Source organism: Aythya marila, assembly GCF_965140915.1.
Source record: "Aythya marila genome assembly, chromosome: 1".
Classification (NCBI taxonomy): Eukaryota; Metazoa; Chordata; class Aves; order Anseriformes; family Anatidae; genus Aythya; species Aythya marila.
Window position 1 is genome coordinate 56,535,116 of NC_139042.1, and position 21,099 is coordinate 56,556,214.

General features: G+C 38.3%; 1 protein-coding gene across 2 annotated transcripts in view; it reads right to left on the minus strand.

Annotated features, from left to right (window-relative positions):
* Window positions 1-21,099, minus strand: part of NALCN (sodium leak channel, non-selective) — a gene marked incomplete at both ends in the record, with an annotated part of 220,901 nt that overhangs the window by 181,055 nt on the left and 18,747 nt on the right. For both annotated transcript variants that reach the window (XM_082751957.1, XM_082751956.1), the window contains 3 exons: window positions 14,926-15,054; window positions 15,812-15,951; window positions 17,569-17,652. In XM_082751957.1, coding sequence (XP_082608083.1) covers window positions 14,926-15,054; window positions 15,812-15,951; window positions 17,569-17,652 — 353 coding nt within the window. The remainder of the gene's footprint in view (window positions 1-14,925; window positions 15,055-15,811; window positions 15,952-17,568; window positions 17,653-21,099) is intronic.

Genomic DNA, 21,099 nt, shown 5'->3' on the forward strand with positions numbered 1-21,099 from the left:
TGCATGCGATAGCAATAGATTACTATAAACCTGTCAGTGTGAAACTAAAGCTTCCTACACAATTTTTCCTAGGCAATTACAAATACAGAGAACAGTGGCTGCACCCATTCTGTAGCTATTTCTTCATGATGCCTGAGAGCCACACATATCTGCATAGATGAACACACAGACACATAAACGCCTCCAGCCAGCACTATAAAGGACTCCCCAAAAATTTTGCTATCTGCTTAACTAGAAAGACAGATAGATATACAGGCACATGTGTACCCATTTCCATTTTTGTAAACATGTTTAGCATACATCACTCAAGGATTCAGAACTTCTTCTGGGCACCTTAATTTTTTTATACTAGAATGTGTTAATTCATACCCATTTGTATGCTTTAAATACTTCAGGTTTGTGATACAAAAGCCATTATAATATAGGATTATCATAAGACAACATTTTATGAATATTATCAGAAATGTAAATTAATTCATTGGCTCAGGCAGATGCAGAGCCCAGGCTACTGGTACCTAATGAATTTTATATTATGGTTTGCATTAGAAAATCCCTCAGATTCAAAAGGCTAGCTGTGTGAGGGCTTATTATTAAAAGTATTGCTGGCTCCATCATTACAATGCAAAGCACTCGTTTTAAGGGGTTCATTTAAACCAAGTTCATAGAATCACAGAATGGTTTGGGTTGGAAGGGATCTTAAAGATCACCCAGTTCCAACCCCCTGCCATGGGCAGGGACACCTCCCAGCAGACCAGGTTGCCCAAAGCCCCATCCAGCCTGGCCTTGAACACCTCCAGGGATGGTGTTATCCACAGCTTCTCTGGGCAACCTATGCCAGTGCCTGACTACCCTGAAAGTCACTTTTGTATGGTTTTCAAGTCACTTTTTGTATTTTGTTTTCAAATCTCCAGAAAAAAAATGGTTTCCATGCACCAGATATGACTTATACTAAAAAGGAGGAATCTCTGATTATAGTACCTGTACCTATACAGGTATAGGCTTGTTAGAAAAAGTGTCACTAGGCAGTTTATGTTGTGGTTCAGGATAGCAATAAGAATAGATTAGTCTACATGGAATAGACAGCATTAGACTGCTAATCTAGAACTGGCTATAATATCATCAGTCATTTCCAATACAACATGATTTAAAATATTTTACACCTTCATAGACCATACTTGACATTAACTAAAGACTGACGTGCTGATTCAGCACATAACTAGCATCAAGCATCTGAGAAGTTCTGCTAGGCAATGTACTTAAATACCTTGCTGAATAGGGTGCCTAGATAAAATTATATATACTTGCAATGTGAAGAAACAATTAGTCCTAATATACTGAGTACTTCTCTGCATGGTATTCAACGTGTGTGGAGTACAGCATCAATCCAATAGATGAGCTGAGAAAGTAGTTCAGCACAGGAATGCAAAGTACACACCAGGAGATAATTGACTCCACATTGCTTGATCAGAATCCATCAATACCAAGATTGTTGCCAAAGACATGAGAGCACTTCTCTGATATGCTTTTAACTGCCTGAAGAGCTTCCTGACTACATATGCACTGCATATGGTGTACATATCTCAAGAAGAACTTGAGGCAGTACATGTGCCCCTTTTCTATGGCATCTATTCAACAGAAATTGAGAAGAAAAAAAAAAAGAAAAAAAAAAAGAAAAAAAAGTCTTTTGTTTATTCTGGTATTTTATTATTTTTTAAAGATATCACCAGAAAGCTAATTGAAATTACCAACTTACTCATGCAGTTTCCAGACCCAGAAAATTACAGAAAAAAAAAAATTATTGATAAGGTATAAAAATATTGCTCCAAACAGTGAATTAGGTAAAGAGTTCAATAATTAAATATGAATTACCTGCAGCTGAACGATCTTCTGTGTTAGACAAGAACAATTCTCTCCACACTAAAAACAGGCATTTCAAGGCTGCAGGCTAAAGGGTACCCCAGGTTTCAACATGGAGTACCCCAAGGGTCAATACTGGGTCCAGTCCTGAATGACTACAGATGGATAACTGCTTCAAACCCTTCAAAGTCAAAAAATGATGGTTCCTATGGTCAATAAACCAACTCATCAGTCTTGGTTTGTTTTACCCTTATATCATCCTCCAGTTTTAGATCACAGAGCCTAGTTTTCTACTCAAGAGACTTTCCTTAAAGAAGGTAAATTATAGAAAAAAAATACTCCTGGTATACCTATAATTAATGGCTGTAATCTTATAAAAATCAGGAAATTTGAGATTAAGGTTCCTATGACCAATTTATACCAGTAACACTTCATAGAAAGAACACTTATATGAACTTTTCTGCTTAGAATATGTCCCGTTAAAAGGTCAGACAGCTCAAGCCAATGTACAGTTGCTGTTATCACTAGGCAGTTAAAATATTTCTTTGATATTCTAAGTTATTTTTGTTTTCAGAGACTCTGGGAATTTGAAAGATAGGAAACCTAAAAGGATAAGTGCTTGCTTTTTAGCTGTCTCCTTGTGAAAAAAAATAAAGGAGAAAAGGGTTAAGTTTTTTGTTTGTTTGTTTTGTTTTTCTTGGTGACCATGAAAAGAATCTAAGTACCTACTACAAAAGCCAAAAGCCCCCTTTCATCCCTTCAGTTTGCCCTTTTAAATGTAACTTGTTTCCCAAATCCATACCTGAATTCTTACTGTGCTAACCCAATCAATTCCATTTCCTCCAGTGGGAGCTCTGAACACACAACTGCTATTAACAGATGGTTCCTAGACTACTTCCTTACACCACTGCTCTTTTTATGGAAGGACCAAACAATAACATCAGCACTCCTGCACAGTAGTTAGAGTAATAATATTTTGTAACAATATTTATAAATTATTTATTATTTTATAAGAATTTTGTTTCTATCATGAAGTTTTCTCTTGACCGCTTTCATAGCTTTTATCACACTATGGCCTCTGCTTAACAAGGTAGATATTAATATATAGATCAGTAATATTGATATTTCTAACATTCACAGTTGTAGTTTACGATTATTATTGAGCATATCTTTTCAAAGTACACTCACTGTCAGCTAACCCGTCTGTCACCAAAGTCAGAGACATATATAACCATTAACTTCAAAAGCAGGGAGTCATGCTGTAATCAATTTCTACTGAAAATCTTATTCACTAGATCTTCCTGTTTCTGCAGAAAAAGATTGCAGCTTAGAACAACGCTGCTGCTGGAGTCATTTCAGGTTCTAGATAATCCACTTACAGTATCATCCAAAATCACTGGTGAGAGATAAAGAAATTTTAGAGAGTACCCTGCTGGCTTTAAGGATTACACATATGTCTAGGCACTATCCCTCTGATATTTTATGACCTTCCCAAGGGTAATTTTTTAATGTTACGTTTTACTTTCAGGCAAACTCAGGTCTAAAGTCATCATGAACCATATTTACAGAACCAGTTTCCCGTTTTTAATCAGAGAACAAAATCTGTTTTATATTTTAAACTGTAAGTGTGAAAACATCATCCATATTTAATGTTTCTCATAATTATATCTGTAATTATAACCATAAAGCTCTCTAAGCTGTCTGGTAACAGATTGTCTCTGATATTTATTTATTATTTTTATTACATTAAAAAATAAAATAGTGCATGCTTCAAGGACTCATGACTTTAGGGACAGTATAAGCACAACGTTTCAGCTTTGGCAACATGCCATATTTTTACATTTTAACTTGGCAAACACAGATTTCACTTCTCAAGATTTAGTAACTGAGGAGAATATTAGATAGCATCTGCTAGGGATAATTATATTCAAATCAACAGGCCCAAATAACTGAGGGCATCTCTCATCTCCCTATTAATTTTTAATAAAACTTGAAATAGCAGGGGAATCCCTGAAGAATGCTAATATGCCATTAAAGGACAAGCAGCATGACTGGCTAGCCTGACATCAACTGAGACAAAAGAAAGAATGAGCTGTTACACAGTCTAATTGATAAAGAGTAAAGAACTTGAATGTAATTAAAGGCAAGCACCATCAAATACAGAAAATAATTATCATCATACTAGCATGATTTTGATAAGACTGCAAATTTGCCCAATGAAATTGTCTAGCTTAGACTTTGTAAAGTGATTAATTCAATAACACAACTGGTTAAAAAGTTGGCATTATATAGTATTGATAAAACACAGGATAAAGGGGCTGAAAAATGATTAATCAACATCTTAAGAAATACTTGCTATTGAAATGATCACCATGATCTACCATAATCAATGAGGGAGAAATAGGTATAAAATCAAGAAGAGGCATAGAAAACATAAATTACGATAAGGACAAGGCAATACGGTTATTGGGATCACTTGGTTACCTGAATCCAATAAAACAAAATGTGATTTAGTACAGACAAATACAAAGCTACACAGGAAGGATCACAGACAGCAAATGTTAGGTCTTATAACCTACAGAATAAAGAGGATAAAAGAGGATAGGAATGCTATGTTATAGAATATAGATGCTATGTGAGAGTTTAAAACAAGGGGATATAATAGGGCATCCTCTCATAATTTTTAATAATACATCACTTCTGATATTATTTTATCAATATTTTTTTTATCCACTGCACTGGTGGATAGAGGAAGATCAACTGACATCACCTACCTGGACTTGGACATTTGACACTGTTCCCCATGGTATCCTTGTCTCTAAATTGGAGAGATATGGATTTGATGGATGGACCACTCAGCGGGTAAGGAATTGGCTGGCTGGTCAAACTCAAAGAGTCGCAGTCAATGGCTCAGTGACCAGGTGGAGATAGTAATAAGTGGTGTTCCTCGGGGTCAGTGTTGGGACTGGCACTATTTAACATCTTTGTTGGTGACAGTGGGATAGAGTGCACCCTCAGCAACTGTGCTAATGACACCAAGCTGTACTGTGTGATCAACAAGCTGGAGGGAAAGGATGCCATCCAGAGGGACCTGGACAGGCTTGAGAGGGAGGCCTGTGTGGACCTTGTGAAGTTCAACAAGGACAAGTGCAAGGCCCTGCATCTGGGCTGAAGCAATCCCAAGCACAAATACAGGCTGGGTGGAGAATGGATTGAGAGCAGCCCTGAGGAGAAAGACCTGGGGGTGCTAGTTGATGAGAGCCATCAGTATGTGCTTCCAGCCCAGAAAGCCAACCACATCCTGGGCTGCATCAAAAGAATTGTAGCCAGCAGGTCAAGGGAGGTGATTCTTCCCCTCTACTCTGCTCTCCAGAGACCTCACATGGAGCACTGCATTCAGATCTGGGAACCCCAGTACATGGAAGTATTAATAATGAGTCCAGAGGGCCACAAAGATAATCTGAAGGGCTGGAGCACCTCTCCCAGGAAGACAGGCTGAGGGAGTCGGGGTTGTTCAGCCTGGAGAAGAGAAGGCTCTGGGGAGACCTCATGGTGGCCTTGCAGTACCTAACGGGGGCCTCCAGAAAGGCTGGAGAGGGACTCTCTGTCAGGGAGTGTAGTGATAAGACAAGGCGGAATGGCTTTACACTGAAAGAGGGCAGATTTATATTAGATATTTGGAAGAAATTCTTCACTGTGAGGGTGGTGAGGCACTGGCACAGGTTGCCCAGAGAAGCTGCAGATACTCCATCCCTGGAGGTGTTCAAGGCCAGGCTGGATGGGGCTTTGGGCAGCCTGGTCTGGTGGGAGGTCAAACCTCAATCAGTTGATCTCCTACTCTAGTGGCATGGAACTCTAGTTCCATGGCAGGGGCATTGGAACTGTGTGATCTTTAAAGTGCCTTCCAACCCAAACTGTTCCACAATTCTACGATCATGGCAAGAAAGAGCCAGTGTTTCCCAGGCTGTACAATCAGAACAATAATGAATTAATATATCTCTCTGCATTGCACTCACACCAATTATGATCAATATTGTGCTCAGTTTTTTTGTTTATATTCTTTTTTTTTTTTTTAAATTAAAGGGAAGAGTATAGAAATATGAAAATGAGAGAAAAGAACATGCTTAGCAGCAACAGAGTTAAAGAGCTACATAATGCTTGTTCATTAAAAAGCATACTGAAGGGTGCCTAAATTATTTTGTGTAAGTGGATTCACACAGGGAAAGTACTGGGAATTACAGTTCTGTGTAATCTAGCATAAAGAGGTGTAACATGAATAGAAAGCTAACAGCTGAAACCAGACAAATTAAGATGATGAATTAGGAACATAGTTTTTAACGGTGGAACAGTTTCTGATATAAACTAAAAAGTTCCCTTGCTTATAAAGCATTCTTCTGCTCCTACTCTAACCAAGAATAGATGCCTACCTACAAGCCACACACTAGAATCAGATGCAAGCTATAAAGCTCCCTTCAGGAGAAACATAATGAAATCAGACTAGATGATCCAATAATTTCTTCTGACTATAAATTTGAAGTATAGATACTGTAATATTTCACCCCTGCTAATACATTGTCTTTCAGTATATTTACCCCACAATACATAGATTTTTATATCTTGTCATTCAGTTCTGATTTTTTATTGATTTTTTTCCATGTTCAGTTTCAGGTTTCGTTATCTTTTGGTAGTTTTCACATAGTCTGCTAGTGTCAAAGCTTGAATCTTTATAGACAAAACTGGTAGTTTATTTTGCTTCTTTGGTCAACTTTTCAAGAAAAAATAAATGGTTTATGTTTATTTCATAAATTAACTTAAATACTGATTTTATTCCCTTTCTCTTCCACCCATAATCAGTCATAAGGTACGATTAAATCAAACTGCCTACTACATAAAGCAATACTACTAGTTAAACACTGATTTGATTGGGCTTGTTGCTTTTTTCATTTCATACATGACCTAAGTAAGGGTGTACAAACTGTGTCGTTGATGTTATCTATTACTATTCACTTCACGTGAGTTTTGAAGAGACTGAAACACACCTCCAAGGGTTTGGAGGCTGGTGGGTTCCATAATATTCCAGAAGTACCTCTCTCTCTCCACAAGCCAGAAAGGGAATTCAAGGCATTTAGGTTCCTAACACTGGTGCTGACATCAAAACCAGATGACTCTGTACTTATGACAGATCTCTTACATTATCCAAAGCCAACACTGTCACCATGTGAATGAGAACAGAATGATTGCAGCTACTTAAAAGCTTTGCCAGTCCATTGGTTTGATCACTTGTTACCAAAATTAGAGAAAATCTCATTCAATTCACTTCATCCTTACCCTTCAGACTAACAAGGCCACCAAAGTTAGCCACAGAAAAGTCATTAAAAGAAGAACTCTTTCCTATGGACACTGCTGTACACTCAGTCTTGAGAAAGCAGAGCTTAAAAACGACAATGCAAACGTTCCAGTGTGGATTTTTTCATGTGTAGTATGCATGGATCAGTACTTATACTGAAATTTTACCAAATGCCATATGGCATAACAACTCTGTGATGGCACATCTTTGTGGCTGCTACAATCATTCAAGAGGGAACTGAATTCAAATAGCAATTGCAAGGTACATATGTTAATGCAAGACATTTCATAGGAATTAAAACAACATGAATAAATGGAATTCACACAACAAAGAAGGCTATCAATATTAGTGCTAATAGAAATGAAGAGTTAACAACAAATCTATCTAGCTTGCATGAATCTGCACTTCAACAAAGGGAATCAAATTAGACTTATTTACATGTTTAATGTTTAAGTGATCTCCTCCTTTAATGTTTAAGTGATGCCCTCAGGTGGAAGAAGAAGGAGCACTTCCCCACAACTTAGTGTTGTCTGCAAACTTATTGAAGGTGCACTCAATTCCCTCATCCAAGTCATCAATAAAGATATTAAAGAGAATGGAGCCCCAACATTGACCCCTGGGAACACCACTGGTGACTGGTCTCTGGGCCTGGCCGTCCAGCCAGTTTTTAAACCAGCAAAGAGTGTACCTGTCCAAGCCATGGGCTGCCAGCTTCTGCAGGAGAACACTGTGGGAGACTGTGTCAAAGGCCTTGCTGTAGTCTAGGTAGACTACGTCAACAGCCTTTCCCTCATCCGCCAGGCAGGTCACCCAGTCATAGAAGGAAATGAGGTTAGTCAGGCAGGATTTGCCTTTCATGAACCCACACTGACTGGACCTGATCCCCTGGTCGTCCCGCGTACATTGCATTCAAGATGACCTGTTCCTGGCACCTTGTTCCTGTCACCTTTTCTGGCACCGAGGTCAGGCTGATTGGCCTGTAGTTCCCTGGCTCCTCCTTACGACCCTTCTTGTAGATGGGCGTAACATTAGCAAGTCTCCAGTCATCTGGGACCTCTCCAGATGACCATGACCGCTGACTTATGATGGAAAGTGGCTTGGCAATCACCTCTGCCAGCACCCTTGGGTGGATCCCATCTGGCCCCATAGACTTCTGACAGTCCAGGTGGAGCAGCAGGTCTCTTAACTGTTTCTACCTGAACTATGAGGGGTTTCATCTGCTCCTTGTCCCAGACTTCCAGGTCAGGAGGATGAGTACCCTGAAGATATGCAGTCTGGCTAGTAAAGAAAGATGTAAAGAAGGTGTTAAGATCCTCAGCCATTTTTTTATCCTCTGTCGTCATGAACCCCACTGCATCCAGTAAAGAATGGAGATTCTCTTTGGCCCTCCTCTTTCCATTAATATATTTATAAAAACATTTTTTGTTATCCTTGACCACTGTGGTCAGGTTGAGCTTGTGCTGGGCTTTGGCCTTCCTGATTTTTCCTCTTCATATCCTGGCAACCTCCTTGTACTCTCCCTGAGTTGCCCGTCCCTTCTTCCACTGAACATAAACTCTCTTTTTCTCCCAAATACAGAGCAAAAGTTCCCTGTTCAGCCACACTGGTCTTCTTCCCTGCTGGCTCATCTTATGGCATGCAGGGACAGCCTGCTCCTGAGCCTTTAAGACTTCCTTCTTGAGGAGCGTCCAGCCTTCCTGGACCCCTCTGCCCTTCAGGACTGACTCCCAAGGGACCCTCCCTAACAGCATCCTGAACAGTTTGAAGTCTGCCCTCTGGAAGTCCAAGGTAGCAGTTTTACTGACAACCCTCCTGACTTCATGAAGAATGGAGAACTCTACCATGTCATGGTCACTCTGCATAAGACAGCTCCCTACTACCACATCTCCCACCAGTCCTTCTCTGTTCATGAACAGCAGGTCTAGCGGGATCTACCCTCTGGTAGGCTCAGGTGGAGCTGGACAAACAGAAGCTCTGGGAAGCCTATATGAAAGAAATCAAAGTTCAATTGCTTTGGATAACTATCTATTCAACTGTTCTGGTCAAAATCAGGACTTGTGCTCAGAAATCATGCGCCCTTTGAAAATGAGGATGAAGACAACTTTTCTTGGGTTTCTATACTGGCCGTCACCTTAACATTGTCTTCCACCTTTTGATAGGATCCCATCTGAATAGGATTAGTTCTGTTTTAGTCTGATGCTGTATTTGTCTTGATTTTGGTTAGGGTCTAAATAACATCTGGCCTGGAAAAAACAAGATTTCTTCCAGTTTTCTTTTCCCTGAGGAAATGCCAGACATATTACCATTACAAAGATTCTCAATAAACCCCAAACACAATAATAAAGTAGTGCTGGTTGTTTAATTTGCACCAACAAATTAATATGCCCTGTTAAAGAAGTCTTGTTATGTTGTTTTTTCAAGTTTGGCTTTTGCTTTTTCCCCTTTCTCCAAAACTCAATTGCTTACTCATACTTATTTTCCCACTGCTGATGTAAGACATTATCCCAAATCCGTTTTGTTCTTTTTAAACATATTTATTTCTTCTATTAGATATTGTGGTAAGCTTTAAGCTCCAGTGTCTTTGAAGCTGTTTTCTGACATTTTGGGGGGGTTGGTGGCTATCGATAGATAGAGGGAAAGATGACAAGAACCTCTTAGATCTTTTTATTACTTGGTAATTATTTTTCTTATCTGTTTTCCTGGTCAGTTCTTACTTTGAACCTTGCATGAAGGATTTTAAATTGACTGCCATGGTGACAAGGCAGACAGGTCTACAGCAATACTCATCCCATATCCTACTGGTAGTATAAATAAAGGACCTTAAAGAGTGAGTTTGGAGAATTAGGTAATTTAGGTATGTTTTATGTTTTTTAGCCATGCTAACCTCCTTCCTTTCACTGAGGGAAAGCTTTCTTTCCCCTATAAAAAGGAAAATACGCTGTTGTGGAATAAATATAATCTAATCATACATTACAAAAGTATTTTTGTGTAGTCAAACATAACTTGGTAATAAAAATAAAGAAAACACTTAGTAGTATGTCTGTGAAGATTTATAAACCTCTCTAAAAGAGCCAAAGAAAAGGTTTTGAAATAATTTCTCTAACATGTTCTTGTGGAAGTACCTTTTGTACACTGAAGGTGCCCAAGAATAAAATAGGGTAGATTTGGGAAAACAACCTACTTTCCCCACATTTGTTCACTTCTTTGAAACTAGTTGCAGATATAACAAAAAGACCTGTCAAACTGCTTATAATGTATCAAATTATATAGATAATTGTCTATATATTACATTACAACCATACTGTATGTCTTTCAAGAAACAATCATAGAATCATAGAATGGCTTGAGTTGGAAAGGACCTTAAAGACCACCCAGTTCCAACCCCCCTGACATGGGCAGAGACACCTGCCACTAGAGTAGGAGATCAGCTGATTGAAGACTGACCTCCCACCAGACCAGGTTGCCCAAAGCCCCATCCAGCCTGACCTTGAACACCTCCAGGGATGGGGCATCCACAGCTTCTCTGGGCAACCTGTGCCAGTGTCTCACTGCCCTCACAGTAAAGAATTTCTTCCCAACATCTAATCTAAATCTCCCCTCTTTTAGTTTAAAACTATTCCCCATTGTCCTATCACTATTTGCTGATGTAAAAAGTCCCCCTCCATCTTTTTTTATAAGCTCCTTTTAAGTACTGAAAGGCTCAATGAAGCCGCTCTTGAGCTTTCTTATTTCCAGGCTGAACATCCCCAGCTCTCTCAGCCTTCCTTCACAGGAGAGGTGCTCCAGCCTTCTGATCAGTTTCATGGCCCTCTTCTGGACCTGCTCTAACAGCCCCACATCCTTCTTGTGCTGGGCCCCCAGCCCTGGACGCAGCACTCCAGGTGGGGCCTCACCAGGGCAGAGCAGAGGGGCACAACCCCCTCTCTCCCCTGCTGGCTACCCCTCTGGTGGTGCAGCCCAGGACGCAGTTGGCCTGCTGGGCTGAACCAGCCTATGCACCACTGGCTTGTGTTGAGCCTTTCATCCTCCAGAATCCCAAATTCTTTCTCTGCAGAGCTTCTCTCAGTGAGTTCTTCTCCCAGGCTGTGCTCAGGTCTGGGACTGCCCCCAAAGAAGATGTGTGATAAGGAAGTCTACGCAGTATAGCACTCCTTGGCAGAAAACAGATACACCAGTCAGAGAAATCATCAGGAAAAAGCTGTAACAGAAGAGCTTTAAAAAAGATAAGTAATAATCACAACGGGAACACTGAGTTAGAGAGTTGCCTAGGAAGGTGACAGTGTTCCCCATATAGAAAAGTAAGTCAGGAAAAATAAAGAAGATCACACAAATGAGGGAAAAAAAGGACTTATAAAATGAACAAACAAAAAAACTTTTCAGCCTTTGGAAGGAAGTCGGATTTTGCTGATTTCACAGATGGAATGAAAAACTTAAGACTGCAGTTAGCTCACTCCAGTATTTCTGTTTGTCAGAGTTAACATTAGAAACTGACTGAGGAGGTGGAGAGACAGGAGGTCAGGGAGTGTGGGCGTCAAGAGGGATGGAAAGATAAAAGAACTTGCAGCAGTCAAAGAGGCAATGAGTGTCTGATGAGGCTGCCACGTCCTTTCAAATAGGAAGGAATAGCAAGATTTTAAGATGCCATTTGCAGGAGATGCTTGTCTCCTGTATAAATCAGAAGGCTTACTAAGACTGCTTTCTAAAATGGATGAGTCTTGACCTCAGTAATTAGATTTTACCCTTGCTTTTCTTGCCATACAATTCTGCTTAGTACGAGATAAATTACACGAAATGTAAGTTCTCAAAGGTGGCCACTAATTGTGTGCTTTTCATTTTCAAAGCTTGACTTGGGAGCCTCAGATCTGGCTTGCAGAAATACTGAGTGTTTACAGCTGTGACTCATTAGGGGCTATGCTTTAGTCTCTGAAGTTATTCAATGCCAAGTACAGTCAGCACTGGCCATTCTCCATGGCGTGGAACAGAACCACCTGAGGTAGAGAGACACAGACAGCCAGACTCAAATTTTGAGGGAAGCCTTACTATGAAGTTGAGAAACTGAACCTCAAAGACAGAAGTCAGATTTTTCTTGGTAATTTTCATGCTTTTGTGCTCTACTACATCAAAGCTAATAAACTCTCCTCTGTTGAGAGGTGGAGTGATGCCTTCTTTCTAAGAACATTCTGGACACCAGTGCCAGCCTCCAACTTGTCCTCTTTTGGCAGTACAACTGTTACTTCTTTTTATTTTTCCAGTCCACGGAAAAGTTATGCAGGCAGTTCTGCTAGGGCCAGTCCTGACTTATGTGAAGAGGGGATAGACTAACTCCACCCAGAGTTCCTGCCTGGCATTCCTTAGAATGAAAAACAATCACATATGTTTAAGCGTTCACAAAGCATAATGATGAATTTTACAGAAAGAAGAAGAAATAAGTGTTTTCAGAGTAGGAATGAGCAGTGTGTCACAAGTAAGGTGTGAATCCACATGTCAGGGAGAAAAGAAAAAAAGATATTGTTCATTGTGTGAGCATCCTTCATCTGTCAGAGTAAATCAAGGGAAAAAGTGGTTTTCAATGTAACTGTACTCCTCATACACAAACATAGGAGCCATTTAAAGTTAGAAGTCAGTTTTGGAAAAGGCAAAAGGGATTAATTACTTTCTGAAGATGCCTATCCTAGGTATCTAAAATAGAACTTATTTTAGATGCCTAACTTATAAAGAGCTAAAAATAAATACACGATGATACTGAAAGAACAAGGAGTTAAGTCTAGACTTGATGTTCAACTTCAGGTCTCACATTTCTTTATTTCTGCATACTTCACTTTTACATCTTTAACACATTTTAGACTGGCTCCTATTATTATTATTTATTTTCTGTACTGGATATTTGACCATTTTAACCTTTTCCTGTAATTCATCTTTTCAACAACCTAAAATTGAACCATAACCACTTTCCCATTATTTTTCAATAATGCAGTATTCAGAGAGCAACCCAGTACATACAGAAGAAACTAAAATTATGGGCAACCTTAAAATTACAGACTCATTATTTTGTATCAAAACCACACCTTATAATGTCCCATTTTATCTTTTTCAATTGAATTCAATGAAAGGCTACATTCTCTGATAGAAGCAATAAGATCATAGAATCATAGAATATCCTGAGTTGGAAGGGACCCTTAAGGATCATCAAGTCCAACTCTTGACACCGCACAGGTCTACCCAAAAGTTCAGACCATGTGCCTAAGTGCACAGTCCAATCTCTTCTTAAATTCAGACAGGCTCGGTGCAGTGACCACTTCCCTGGGGAGCCTGTTCCAGTGTGCAACCACCCTCTCTGTGAAGAACCCCCTCCTGATGTCAAGCCTGTATCTCAAGATGTATGATATTTCCTGTATTATCAACCCTATTTCCTGTTTTCCCAAACTACATAGGTAAATCACAGAATCACAGATATTACAAATACATTTTTCACAAAGATTTTTTCCCATGTCTATGGGAAACTAAAAAAAAAAAAAAAAAAAGTGCTATAAAGATTTTCTTTTAAAAATGAGAAAAAGTCAGAATAAAATATCTCATTTTCTAAGTGAAAAACAACCATACATTGTAACACTCAATGCATAAGAAAATATCCAAAATACAATCACCTCTTTAACAAAGCATCATGTAACGTCTAACATGTTCACAAGTAATTTTGTAACCTTTTTTATATTTGCCACTTTTAATAATATCATTTTGAATTTGATAGTTTATAGATCCTAGTTCAGAAAAATCTTTAACATGCTATTTTGTAACAGTCTGATTTTTTATTCAGCACAGTAGCAGATTAAGCAGTGTTTTGAGTTTCTTATAATGTCTATTCTATTTATTTTACTTTCTGACAAATTCAATACAGAAATAAGAGGATACACTTTTGACTAATGCAAAGGCTTCAACTCCAGAGCTAACATTTCCCTATCCAAAGAAGGAGAAGCAACAAAGAAATAGATGCAATAGAACAACGGTGGTCAAGCATACATCCAAGCCGTCAACTCAACAGGACGAAGAAGCATATACTTAACTGTAATCCTATGAGGCATCCCAATGACAAGAGGCTACATATACTGTGCTTCAAGTTGCCCTTTTGTTTAAGTATGTGCTGAATCAAAAACATGATGTACATTTGATAACCAGTGTAAAATACTAATTGCACTTTTGAAAGGCTGGGTAGAAAGGATCTTTAGCTTTACATCTGAGTATCAGGTCCCAGTAACCTCTCATCCCAACAAGGGTGTGAGATTCTGTGGAAAGTTCTGCCCTTTACCTTAAGTCTTGCCCCATTCCCAGACATTCTGGGAAAAGATAGGAGAATACAGCAAAAGCTGATGAAACATCATTGACTTGACTCAGCCACAAACAGCAATGCTCCTCCTAAAGGTCCTCCTACTGTCTTGATCTCTCTCACTTATACTCTAACCACACACATCCCCACGCACTCATCCCCTAAATCAGACTGGTGTTCAAAACCATTTGTCATCTTTGTTCCATTTTAAATTCATGTTGTTTGTTTGTTTGTTTGTGTTTTTTATTTATTTTATTTTTTTTTCAAAAAAAATCCTGGGGAATTGATTTTGGTGGACCATTTTTAGCCTGTTAATTCCATTTTACACACAATGATGCTAACTAAAAATACACATATGCACTGAAAGAACGGCCTCACATTATGCCTACCCAGGCCAACTTACCCTCGCTGTGTGTCATCAGTCACGCAGTGGTACGTAAAAGTTCCAAACATCTGCACCCCCAGGATTCCATACAGGAGGAGAAAAAAGAGAAGGAAAATTGAAACGCTCCAGATTTGCTCTCCAGAACGCCTGGCAAAAAGAGAAACAGCACACTGAGTGCCCAGGAAATGTGAAGACACCTCTGAAAAACTGCGGAATAGAAAGTATGATCACACACAGAGGAGTATTTCAGCCCACAGAAAATTTGTCCTCAAAACTGATCTCTTGCTCTGTGCCAGAGCTGTGTCAAAAAAAAAAAAAAAAAAAAAAAAAAAAAGCCACATTTTTTTCTAAACTAAGTTAGAGTAATTAAAACAGCTGTAAACTACAAAGAACAGAATAAAAATAAGTAAGTAAATCAAATGTAGAAAGTCTAGGTTTCGTAAAATAGTATCTAATGAATTGCACAGGCAAGATGAGATGACGAAGTTGACATCAAATAAATAGAAGAAACCCTTTCACATTACCATTAAGTGTTTTTTACCATTATATGCTGGACAGAATATACTTATGAGTGTATGCTTGTATGTGTCTGTATACATACACCAATACAACTACATGGCTGTTCACCTTGATTATTATATGCTCACACTAATTGAAGAGAATTTACTCCAACTGGTTGAAAATTGCTGGCTACAATTATTAGCAAAATGATTTAAGATTTATTTAAATACCTGTCATTTTTGATCACTTTATAGAAACCTGATCATTCCTTAAATATAGAAAAGAGCAAGATTTTTTTTGCCAGAACTACAACTCGGGTGCACATTAAGCATTAAGAGTTGTTCTCTGAGCTTCTTATTCAGTGTTCTAAGTCTGTGGTTCTTTAGATAACAGCCTTACTTACTTTAAAATATTTGTTATCCTGGTTCTTGGCAGCTCAAAACGAAAATATATCCGGAATGCTCGAATCATAATGAGTGGTCTTGGAATCCGCAACATGCCCCAAGGTGACATCTGATCAACTATTTCAGCAATTTCAAACACCTACCAAAGAAAAGAAGCATGTTTTTTTTTGACAACTCTGTCCTGTTCCTCTTGGTACTTACACAATTTTTAAAACTACGAACACTATATATGATTTTTATTTTCATTTTCATTTTCAATCATCTCTTGGTACACTTTATGATTCATTTTAAACATGTTTTTTAAAAGAAAAGTATTAATAAATCCTTTAATCCATTTCTAAGTTATCCTAATGAAATTCTAAAAATATACTCTGCCTACGTTCATAATGCTTCTATCTCAAATAACTCAAGAACAGCATGCAACTTCGTGTAAACTGCATGCATGTGTGCTAGTGCTACCTCACAGATTTCCCACAACTTTATTAAAAGTGAATAATTTACATTTTCCATTATGGAAATCAGTATCTGATAATGAGGCACACCACCAAGGCTTTTCGTATTACATAAAAGTAGATACATTCTGATTGCCTTACACATTGCTATACACTTTTTAATTCTCCATTTAATTCCAAGAGCATGAGAAAACTGCACATGTTCTCCTATGGCTCTACTTAGGACACAAATTTCTCAGCCAAGCCACAGATTAGGGAAACATTTCCTTAACACTTTGACAGGGCAGGCACTCCAGAAGGACTATTTATCTTAATGATTGGGTAAAAATGTCTTTTCTTTACCCTTGTCTCCATTCTGAGAGTTACTGCTTAATTTAGTATTTGTTCAAAATACTAAGAAAATGGAGGGGGAACCTGACAATGCAGAGGTTGGGTAACCTGTGGTGCTTATCTGTAACAGCCTATCTTGACTGTACACATATACACGACGTACCAAAGTCTTCACTATGTATAAAGCAGAAAATGACAACGTGTCTTAATTTTTTTCAGAAATGGCTAAGCTTTGTCTAATGGCAATCTCAATGGGCCTTTTACAGTCCTTATATTATTAAAGGCCAAATCTCACTGTCCTTGATCTATTCTCATTCAAAAAATTGGCTTAAGGACCAATTTTTTTATGGGACACAATTTGACCTGTACCTTAACAGGCCATACATTTTTTTGCAACAAGTTTGAGTTCATTACTTTATGGAAACTTATCACATTGTTTCCAAATGTATTTTTTATATTTTTTGTTATATTTTTATATTTATCTTCTATTATGGAAAAGGTTTTGTTGGGTGTGACCCAACCTCCACTTACCCAGTCAATATGCCTACAAAATCGCAAATATCTGCCATACGAATCAGTCTCCCTTTAGCTCCCTATGTTACTCATCATTACATCCAACCCAACTCAATGGAAGGAGATGAGCACAACTGTCATAACGTGTAAGGGACAAATGGCTCTCTGAAGATACTTCTCTCTCCTTTTTGATTATGCAGAGTTTATGGTAGCAAGCTTCAGATTGTTAATGACTTCTCAGTGATAAAAATTAATCAAGATAAATACTAAAAGATAAATTCTACTGTTACTGTAGATATGCTGCAATGTGCAATTACGGTGTTATTGAATTCAACATTCAACATCAAAAATAATTTGACCCCTATACACCCATTCTTCCACAGCTCATAATTATTTGTCTGTGCCACATATTTTCCATAATCAAATACCTATTCATTGAAAAAGGTAACTGAAATAAGTACCTGTAAAACCAGGGACACCCAAAGACAAAAGACCATGAATCCATCAAACACACACCAACGATCCTTTACATAGGAGCTATCACCCTACGAGAGAGAAAAAAGCTGAGAGGTTTATTGTTGTTGTTTGACTGTCAGGATTTACTAATACCACAAATTAAAGTTCTTGGAAGAAAGAAAAGTCTTCTCTGTACCATTTTTAAAATGCCACTTTTGACAGACTCCAAAAGCCCAGTGTTAGTAAAAACATATAAATACACCTAGTGAGTAAAAATAAATGGTAGGTTCAGTCTTGTGCAGCACTTCTCTTCAGCTTGTGTCAAAAAGAACTTATTAAGAAACCTTTTATTTGTACTTCAACATACATCAAAAAACACACACAAAAATGAACACAGGACTCGCTTTTCCACCGTCTTGCCTAATAAGTGATGCTTGCACAGGAAGGTAAAATGTACAATCTAGTACAATCTGTACAATACAATCTAGTATTATGCCATTCAGTTACTTCAGTATTTTTCGAAAGCTTCAATCAATTCAGTATAATTTTACATTCATTTCTCATAAGTTTTAAAATATTTTTCATGCTCTAGACTTTTCTAGTCCCACCATTTACAAAACACTAGAAAGTAATCACTATCTCATCACAATGTAGGCTTTCAATTTTTTTTCAGACTCTTGAGAAGCTCCATATTATCTCTAAATGATAAATCATTCTTTTAACTTCAGTAAGAAGCTGCACGTTGAACTTTTTATCATTGATATTATCAGCACTCCAATTATTGTCTAGCACAAGGTATTCAGAGTATATATACCTTTGCACCACTGAATAGAAGAGACTCAGGACAGAAAACTGAGCACTGCATCCTCAATCACCCATATGCCTTCCTACCCATTCTCTGTCTCTGTTTTATACTTCTTCAGTCAGCTCTCTAAAATAAGACCATAGCCTGGTTTTGGAGATAGTTCGATCCAGAGACCACTCCTAAAAGGCAGCACGGATAATACTGCAGCAAAGCTCAGTTTCTTCTATACTGCACTGCTCCAGTTTGAACAGGTATGGGGATACCTATTTGCTTAGGTATCCCGACATCTCACTTCACTCCCAAAGACATACAGCACACTCTCTCCACCACATAATATAAAAACACTGCTAATGGCTCACACTTTATTTCAAACACTGAACTGAAACAAACAAACAAACAAAAAACTACACTTTTAGGTAGATTTTGTCTGAAGGTTATAGAGCTCTGTGTACCACCCAGAGCATAGAAGAAATTGTAGAGCAAATGCATTCAGATGCAGCTTGCTAAAAAAGAGGTAAGATGAGACTAGACCTAAGGAATGTGAATAATCCAGTTTTATGTTACATAGCAGTAAAAATGTATGCAGAGACATTGGTAGTATACCTCAGGGCACATGAACACCATGTTCCTGTTCCACTTTCCAAATCAGGTTTCTCACAACGGATTGAACATGCCCTCCTCTGCCTTATACACTCTCTGGTTTCTTTCTTTATTTTGTGTTCTTCCAGGTACAGTGTTTTGCATCCACTTGTCACAGATATAACTGAAAGAAAATGATCTGTCAGGTCTCAAAAATCTTGAAGACATTACTGGACTTTTGCCTGTTCTGTGATTCCTGGCTTGATATGCATTGTTTCCTATCTGAGAGATAGCTATTTCAGTAAACCTGTGCTTGCTTTTAAATGTCTCAGCATTTTCATCAATTCTAAAAGCGCGGACAAGAAGTTTTGTTTTAATGTAATATTTTCAATGTCATACACTCTCCTAAAAAGGATTTATCATTCCTTGCAGTAGGTGACAGCAAGATGTATTGTGTAAATAGAGATAAAATATGTTTTCTTTGTTTGTTTTATCTCAGTTGCAAAAATTATTTAAGGCAGAAGTGAACAAAAGGAAAGGTATGAGAATAATACAGTACATTATTTTCAAATCAGAAATAAAGGACGGAGAACCTTAATGCTTTTCAGATAGGTTTTCTAGCAAATAAGGACCTTAAAGTTCTCCTCCACCTAAGAATTATGAGAAGACTCCAAATCAGGAAATAACAGAATTTGTGCATCATAATTTTAACCTGTCCTTCCTGAAGAGAGTACTTAGTTCCCTGGTAAATTCTGAACAAAGAAACTCTTCACTTGGGGCTGAACAAACGTAGCTGTTTCAGCTGCTATGTTCAGTAACAACGAAGCGGACACAAGCTATCCCTGTTCCCACTTACTACACAAATCCCCGGTGGTGTTTCAGCATGCAGCCTGAGTCCTTCGGTTGCACCTATGAACAAAGATGCTGATTGGTCTTTCTCTAGCTGAAGAACTCTTTGAAACTTGCTTGTCTTCTCTTCAGCACCATTTGTGTAAAGCAAGAAGTTTTACCTGAGTTATGCTATACAGATCTTAGCAGGAACTTAGTTCCTGTATTCACCCTCCTCTGAATAATCCCTCAAGCACTCACTAAAAGCCAAATCTTTTTTTAGAAATTGCTTTTTCTCTCCACAATACATGTGGCATGATTGAATCGGCTCTGATCCTTTTCCTTACAAAGGAGGATGTCATGACCCTTTTCAGTCTTCTCACTACTCACACTGCTTCTCCACCTTGCTTCTCAGTGCCAGTTCAGGCCAGCTTCCCCCCCAACACATCCTCCCATTGAGCTGGGCTTTCACTGGATCACCCACAGAAACTTATGGCATCTGAATTACATTTACAGAGACTACTCATTTTTGGAGAGGTTCAGGTCCTATTTGCTTTACATGCCTTGACTAAACCCTTTTCACGTTTGTCATCTGGCTGACAGTGGACATGTTGGGGAATATTTAATTAGATTATTCTGTGTATAGGTCTATGGTTTGTTTGTTATTTGCTGTTGAAGCTATTTTTAAAACAGGATCATAACATGCTTAATACGAAAATCAGAATATACTTTTTACTATGAATCTGGATACTAACTTCTGGTGCTACTTAGTTCCATGAAAATCTAATTCAGATTAAACACAGGCTAATACTCATGTATTAATAGCATTGAACAGTGAGATTCATTCACTCTGTTCCACCTTTGTTATTGGGTTCAAATACCACACTCATGAAGACAATAGCATTCTGTTCCAGGAAAGGAATACATATATAGGAAATTTAAATACATGTGGTTACCTCTCACCTAAGATTGTGTTAATTCCTCACCCTTTTTTCATCATGCCTGCTGCACTGCTGCAGTCTGAAAATTATTTGTAAGGTAGTTTTAGCATTTTTCTGTGAATGCGCTATTGTATACTATTTACATCACGGTTTGTAAGCCTTTGAAATGTGGTACAAATATTTGCAAAAGATGAAGAATTAGTACTGTAGGCTAAAACCTCATGCTGAGACTATTTCAAACCTCTTAAAGCCATTAAAGTTGCTGGCTCCCTATTGCTTGCAGTGGACATTGGATTCTTTAATGCACACAGCAAGTAATGAAAGCTTCTCCAGCACACTTACAGACAAAAAAAATCCCTCCTGACAGAGCAGTGGATGCAAGT